Source organism: Cetorhinus maximus, chromosome 7 (assembly GCF_964194155.1).
Source record: "Cetorhinus maximus chromosome 7, sCetMax3.hap1.1, whole genome shotgun sequence".
NCBI classification, from domain to species: domain Eukaryota; kingdom Metazoa; phylum Chordata; class Chondrichthyes; order Lamniformes; family Cetorhinidae; genus Cetorhinus; species Cetorhinus maximus.
In genome coordinates this window covers 107,779,721-107,787,883 of record NC_135885.1, presented here as the reverse complement: position 1 = coordinate 107,787,883, position 8,163 = coordinate 107,779,721, and the positions used below count along the sequence as shown (strand labels likewise).

Here is an 8,163-nt window from a genome sequence, read left to right as displayed (position 1 = left end):
CCCTCCCCCACCCACCTTAAACCAATTTATATTTCTCCCTTCTTCTAACTATGCTTCAGTTCTGCCGAAGGGCCATGAAGGCTCGAAACGTTAACTGATTTCTTCTCCGCCGATGCTGCCAGACCTGCTGAGTTTTTCCAGGTAGTTCCGTTTTTGTTTTTAACTTTATACAGAGCTCATTTAGAAGCTACATGCTTGAACCAGGTCCATAACTAGAAAGCTCAGCCCCTAAGATTACCCGTGCTTAGGGCTTATTCGTCAGTACAATCACATGACCCCTAAAGGCAGTAAGAAAGGTTATACCTACAATCACTACAGGGGAAAGGAAGGAATGAGAGATGGAGGAAGGGAAGGGAGGAAGGAAGGAGAGGAGGAAGCAAGGAAGACAGACACTGGGAGAACTCTCTTGCCATCCTTCTGAACAGTCAGATACAGCTTTGGTTTTACATTAGGGGATTGATTTTATGATCCTGAGTTTAATTAAGTCTAAATAATTTATATGGAAAATGCAAAGTTATACAAGGTTGTACCAAGATGATAAAGTTGTGCTGTAATTTGTGTCTGCACAGAGTGAGGCTGAGGTAATGTAGACTAATGTCATGTGCAGTGCATTCACCAAGTCTTCAATTAGCTGTGAAAACTGAGGCATCTTAACTAATCTATATGATTCAAGCGTGCATGACAACCACATCTCAGAGCTTGTTTTGGACACCAGATTATGAGGCAGCTGCATGGACATGTGTAGGAGATGAATTCTGACTAGGTGGACATAGCAGATATTGGTCTGTGATGAAGAGTGCTTAGCAGAACCACCCCATTGAATTATTGATTGCTTATCACTTTAAAGGATGCAAAACCTCTGTTCACTGACAGTGACTGTTGACAGACTACCACAGTATTCAGTTGGATCATGTACAAATAGAATTAGTCCTAGTCACAGATAAAAGGAAACTGGTGTAAGATGACACAAGACCCCATTTTGGGGAACGACATCTGCATGCCAAGGATGCCTGAAAAACGTTCAAAACTTACATATACCAATGAGACATTGAATTCCTGTTTTAGCATGTCTCATGGAAATTTGATTGTAAGGTAGAAAGGTGTCAAGCTTCTTTGCTCAGGTTTTCTAGGTGTAAATACAATGGCCTCCAGAAATGTTTTTTTAATTTATATAGAGTCAGGAGGAATGGTTTCAAATGCCCCTGATAGTCATTGCCAACCATGATCATCCCCCAAACATTGCCCCTCCCCCAATCACTCCAGCTGTCCTCCCACACCCACTACCCCCCACCGTCACCCTGCCAAACACATTTCCTGGCACCGACTTTCAGGCTGCTGACAGACAAGTAGCCCGAAATTCATTCGATTGGAATTAGCCATGCTGACTTCATGGTCATCAATCCAAAGCACTAGACCATTGGAATTGAAGTCCTAAAACCATTGAAATGACTGTGCCATTGTTCAATTTTATGGTGTGACAGTAAAGTGTCTTATAAAAGCACACTGGGAGATTACCTTATTACAATTATAGGTTACAAGTTAAACGTTGGTTTTGAGTTAAACAAGACCTCTGAAATTTTGAGATTTCATTCCCTCAAGCAACTTTTCACAATGTTGGGCCTCAAATGTGTAATACTGTGACTGGGAAACTTTGATATCAGGTATATTTGAAGAAACAAGCACACAACATAAGTTGATTGATCTTTTAATCCTTTTCTCCTACAGACCTAAATGCTTATTATGTATAATATTCTTCATTGAATTCAGAAAAATTAACATGAAACTTTAATGTGTACAAATATTTTGTGAAAAACTATACAGGTGTTTTAGAATGCAAATACTTTCTCTGAATGGCAGAGTATTAATGATAAATGCTTGCTATTCTAAAAGCATTAAAAAAGATGTAGATATTGCACCAAAAAACCACAATGTAAAACTGTATGACACTGTCAATCCAAATACATCAGCATCCTCTTCATTAGTTGACTTCACCCTGTGGCGATACCTGAATAGCTGTGTACTTTATCGGTGGAGGAGGGGGTTTGAATGGTGGTGGTCCGTTACTGTTGGGAACAAAAATCATAAACCCTGTTATTCATACTCTAAATTGATGAATTTATTTTTTTGCTGTAAAAATCTTAAATCTGATTTTCATATTTACTCCTGATCCCCATAGGCGAGATTTTCCTTCTTCTGCTCCTTGGACATATTGGAATGCCAAGGCACAGTAAATACAAGGAAATTTGACAGGGTGCTAGCCATGCCCATTAAGTGGTACTCACTACGTTCATCCAATGCAATATCCCAAGCGTAGCAAATATAGGAAATCATCCAAGATGGCTGCGTGCTAAAAGGAGACTAGTTGCTGTAGTCTGGATGATTCAATACACCAAAATGCTGGAAGGAAACCATCCCCATAATATGTCAAATGATAAAAGGAAGTCTGACAATGACCTACGAACATAGGAAAATGGAGCAGGAGTAGGCCACTGGACCTCAAGCCTGCTCTGCCATTCAATCAGATCATGACTGATCTGATTTTAACCTCATATTCCTGCATACTTGGATAGCCTTTCACCCCCTTGCTTATCAAAAATCGATTTACCTCTGCCTTAAAGATATGCAAAGACTCTGCCTCAACCACCTTTGGAGGAAGAGAATTCCAAAGTCTCACAACTCTCTGAGGAATTTTTTTTCCTCATCTCTGTCCTAAACGGGTGACCCCCTATTTTGAAACAGTGACCCCGAGTTCTAGATTCTCCCTTTCCACATTCACCCTGTCAAGTCCCCTCAGGTTTCAATCAAGTCGCCTCTTATTCTTCTAAACTCCAGCGGATACAAGCCTAACCTGTCCAGATTTTCCTCATAAGATAAACAACCCATTCCAGGTATTAATCCAGTAAACCTTCTCTGACCTGCTTCTCATGCATTTACATATTTCCTTAAATATGGAGACCAATACTGTACACAATACTCCAGATGTGGTCTCACCAATGCCCTACATAACTGAAGCATAACCTCCTTACTCTTGTATTATTTTTTATTCATTCACAGGATGTGGGCTTCACTGGCTGGACCAGCATTTATTGCCCATCTCTAGTTGCCCTTGAGAAGTTGGTGGTGAACTGCCTTTTTTTAGAACCACTCCAGTCCATGTGGTGCAGGCACACCCACAGTGCTGTTAGGAAGGGAGTTCCAGGATTTTGACTCAGTGACAATGAAGGAGCAGCAGTATATTTCCAAGTCAGGATAGTGAGTGACTTGGAGGGGGACTTCCAGCTGGTGGTTTTCCCATCTGTCTGCTGCCCTTGTCCTCCTATTCAACTGCCTTTCTAATAAACAATAACATTCTATTAGCTTTGCTAATTACTTTCTGCACCTGTCTACTAATATTTTGTGATTCATGCATTAGGACACCCAGATCCCTCTGCATCTCAGAGCTCTGCAATCTCTCACCATTTAGATAATATGCCAATTTTTCATTTGACCTGCCAAAATGGACAACCTCACATTTTTCTACATTTCTACTCCACTTGCCAGATCTTTTCCCACTCACCTGATGTATCTGTATCCCTTTGTAGCCTCCTTATGTCCTCTTCACAACTTACTTTCCTACCTACATTTGCGTCGCACTGTATGAAGTTTGACACTGATAAGCTCATTATATGAGATACTTCATTTTTTCTGCTGGTTGTCAGTTTTTTGCACTATGTTAAACAGTAGTGTTCTCACCTCTGAGTCAGAGTCATGAGTTCAACTCTCAATTTGGAGATTTGAACACATTATCTAGATTAACAGAATAACATTTCAGTCTAGAACTGTGGTGGCGCTGCACTATCAGAGGTGTCATTCTTTAGCTGAGATGTTACATCAAAACTTTCATGTGTTTATAATAGGTCCCATGAAATTAGTCAAAAAATGAAGAAATTTTCCTACGTCCTGCCTGACAGTTATCCCTTAACCAACATCACCAAAAACATGCTGACCCAGATCTTGCTCTCAGCGGTGAAGGAGCAGAATTTGCCATTCACTTTACTGTCAGCTGCTCACAGATTTTTCATGTCAGTCGAGATTTCTGAAAATTTGGTGTCTTTTCCAGTGCAGTGTCCTCCACAAGGCAATCTGTGGTGTGTTGGAATAGGGCAAGTAACAGCGAGGCTCTTCAACCACAGGGATTGAAGAATCCTCGCTGAGAAACACAAGGCTAAACCTTAATGATGCTGATCAGAGCACTGTTCCTTTTGGGCTGTAACTTAAAACCTGATGATCTTATTTTTTAAACCTGAACTTTATTTTTTAAATTTTTTAAAGAAAATCATGCTTTGCTTTCTGATAATTCTGAGTTGCGCATGATCAAGAATGAACATCATGCTGCCTGTTAGTAATAAAGGACAGCTGATCATTTATGACATACTACTTAGTATGGCACTGCCCAAGATGCACAGACAACTCCCCACTCTTAATAAGGGTATCATGGAATCTTTTTTGTCCATCTAAACATACAGGGACTCAGATTAACACATCACCTGATCTGAACTGCTGATGACACAAAGATGGGTAGGAATCGCTGAAAGCTGGTATGCAGGTACAGCAGGTAATAAGGAAGGCAAATGGAATGTTGGCATTTATTGCTAAAGGAATAGAGTCTAAAAATAGGGAAGTGTTGTTGCAACTGTACAAGGCATTGGTGAGACCGCACCTGGAGTACTGTGCACAGTTTTGGTCCCCTTACTTGAGGAAGGATGTAGTTGCACTGGAGGCGGTTCAGATGAGGTTCACTAGGTTGATTCCAGGGATACAGGGCTTGTCTTATGAGGAGAGATTGAGCAGTTTAGGCCTATACTCGATAGAGTTTAGAAGGATGAGAGGAGATCTAATTGAGGTAAATAAGGTGCTAAAGGGGATAGACAAAGTAGACATGGAGTGGATGTTTCCCCTTGTGGGGCATTCTTGAACGAGAGGCCATAGTTTCAGACTAAGGGGTGGTAGATTTAAATCAGAGGTGAGGAGCAAATACTTTTCTCAAAGGGTTGTGAATCTGTGGAATCCACTGCCTAAGAGTGCAGTGGATGCCGGGACGCTGAATAAACTTAAGGACGAGATAGACAGATTTTTAATTAGTAACGGGTTGAAAGATTTTGGGAGAGGGCAGGAAATTGGAATTGAGACCGAAATGAGATCAGCCATGAATGGCAGAGCAGGCTCGAGGGGCTGAATTGCCTACTCCTGCTCCTAGTTCTTATGTTCTTATGAAAATAAGTTGTGAAGAGGACATCAGGAGTCTGCAAAGGCACATAGATAAGTTGTGAGTGGGAAAAAATTTGGCAGTTGGAGTATAACTTATTCACTTTGACAGGAAAAATAGAAAAGCAGCATATTGCTTAAATTAGATTGCAGTACTCTGAGGTGCAGAAGGATCTGGGTGTCCTCGTACATGAATCAAGAAAAGTTAGTATGCGGGTACAGCAAGTGATTAGAAGGCAAATGGAATGTTGTTTTTATTGCAAGGAGAGTAGAATAAAGAAGTAGGATGTTTTGCTAAAGGTGGAGCTGGTGAGACCATGTCTAGGGTACTGTGTTCAGTTTTGGACTCCTTATTTAGGAAAGGATATAAACGTGTCAGAAGCAGCTCAGAGAAAGTTCACTCAACCTGGGATGGGATGTTCATTTAAGAGGAAGGTTTGGACAGGCTGGACCTGTATCCATTGGAGTTCAGAAGATTGAGAGGTGATCTTAATGATACATATATGATCCTGAAGGGACTTGACAGGCCGGATGTTGAAAGAATGTTTTCCCATGTGGGAGAGACTAGAATTTGGGGTCACTGTTTAAAAATAAGGGGTCTGCCATTTAAGACAGAGATGAGAAGAATTTCTTCTCTCAGAGGGTTGTGAATCTTTGGAACGCTCTTTCCCAGAGAGCGGTGGAGGCAGGGTAAATTAATATTTATAAGGCAGAGGCCCTGGGAACTCTCAGCCCCATGAAGTCTCATGGCATCAGGATAAACATGGGTAAGGAAACCTGCTAATTACCACATACCGTGTCGCCCTCAGTTAATGAATCAGTACTCCTCCATATTGACCATCACTTGGAGGAAGCACTGCGAGTGGCAAGAGCACAGAATGTACTCTGGGAGGGGGACTTCAAGGTCCATCACCAAGAGTGGCTCGGTAGCACCACTACAGACAAAGCTAGTCAAGTCCTAATGGGTATAGCTGCTAGACTGGGTCTGCAGCAGGTGGTGAGGGAACCAACAAGAGGGAAAAACATACTTGACCTCATCCTCACCAAGCTGCCTGCCACAGATGCATCTGTTCATGACAGTATCGGTAGGAGTTACCACCGCACAGTCATTGTGGAGATGAAGTCCCACTTTCGCATTGAAGATACCCTCCACCATGTTGTGTGGCATTACCATTGTGCTAAATGGGATAGATTTCAAACAGATCCAGCAACTCAAGGCTGGGAAACCATGAGGTGCTGTGAGTCATCAGCAGCAGCAGAATTGTACTCAACCACAATCGAGAACCTCATGGGCCAGCATATCCTCACTTTACTATTACCACCAAGCCAGGGGATGAACCCCAGTTCAATGAAGAGGGCAGGAGGGCATGCCAGGAGCAGCTCTAGGCATTCCTAAAAATGAGGTGTTAACCTGGTGAAGTTACAACACAGGACTACTTGTATGCCAAACAGTATAAGCAGCAAGTGATAGACAGAGCTACATGATTCCACAACCAATAGATCAGATCTAAGCTCTGCAGTCCTGCCACATCCAGCCGTGAATGGTGGTGGACAATTAAACAAATCACTGGAGGAAGAGGCTCCACAAATATCCCCATCCTCAATGATGGAGCACAGCACATCAGTGCAAAAGACAAGGCTGAAGAATTTGAAACAATCTTCAACCAGAAGTGCCAAGTGGATGATCAATCTTGGCCTCCTCTGGAGGTCCCCAGCATCACTGCTGCCAGTCTTCAGCCAATTCAATTCACTCCACATGATATCAAGAAACGGCTGAAGGCACTGGATACTGCAAAGGATATGGGCCCTGACAATATTCCGATAATAGGACTGAAGGCTTGTGCTCCAGAACTTGCCGCGCCCCCTAGCCAAGCTGTTCCAGTACAGCTACAACACTGGCATCTACCCGGCAAAGTAAAAATTGACCAGATATGTCCTGTACACAAAAAGCAGGACAAATCCAACCCGGCCAATAACAACCCCATCAGTCTACTCTCAATCATCAATAAAGTAATGGAAGGGGTCATCAACAGTGCTATCAAGTGGCACTTGCTTAGCAATAGCCTGTTCACTAACTGGACTAGGATTCCCAAGTCCCTTTGCACTCCAGATTTCTGAATTCTCTCCCCATTTAGAAAATAGTCTATGCCTCTATTCTTCCTTCCAAAGTGCATGACCTCACACTTCCCCACATTGTATTCCATCTGCCACTTCTTTTCCCATTCTCCTAACCTGTCCAAATCCTTCTGCAGCCTCCCCACCTCCTCAATACTACCTGTCCCTCCACCTATCTTTGTATCATCTGCAAACTTAGCCAGAAATGCCCTCAGTTCCTTCATCTAGATCATTAATGTATAAAGTGAAAAGTTGTGGTCCCAACACTGACCCTTGCAGAACTCCACTAGTCACTGGCCGCCATCCTGAGAAAGACCCCCTTATCCACACTCTCTGCCTCCTGCCAGACAGCCAATCTTCTATCCATGCTAGTACCTTGCCTCTAACTACATGGGCTCTTATCTTACTGAGCAGCCTCCTGTGCGGCACCTTGTCAAAGGCCTTCTGAAAGTCCAAGTAGATAACATCCATTGGCTCTCCTTTGTCTAACCTGCTCGTTACCTCCTCAAAGAATTCTAACAGATTTGTCAGGCATGACCTCCCCTTGAAGAAATTATGCTGACTTTGCCCTTTTTTACCATGCACTTCCAAGTATTCTGAAATCTCATCCTTAATAATGGACTCTAAAACCTTACCAATGACCTAGGTCAGGCTAATCGGCCTGTAATTTCCCGTCTTTTGCCTCACTCCCTTCTTAAACAGGGGGGTTTAGGGAGCTTGACACCATCCAGGACAAAGCAGCCCACTTGATTGATATCCCATCCACAAACGATCCACAGTGGCAGCAATAGGTACAGTCTACAA

At 42.7% G+C, this 8,163-nt stretch overlaps 1 protein-coding gene across 1 annotated transcript in view; it reads right to left on the bottom strand.

Moving 5' to 3' along the window:
- Nucleotides 1-1,689: 1,689 nt before the first annotated feature.
- LOC144682963 (T-cell surface protein tactile-like) overlaps nucleotides 1,690-8,163 on the bottom strand; it is a 110,978-nt gene continuing 104,504 nt past the window's right edge. Inside the window, exon 13 of the mRNA XM_078545895.1 lies at nucleotides 1,690-2,063. Coding sequence (XP_078402021.1) covers nucleotides 1,979-2,063 — 85 coding nt within the window. The 3' untranslated portion in view covers nucleotides 1,690-1,978. The remainder of the gene's footprint in view (nucleotides 2,064-8,163) is intronic.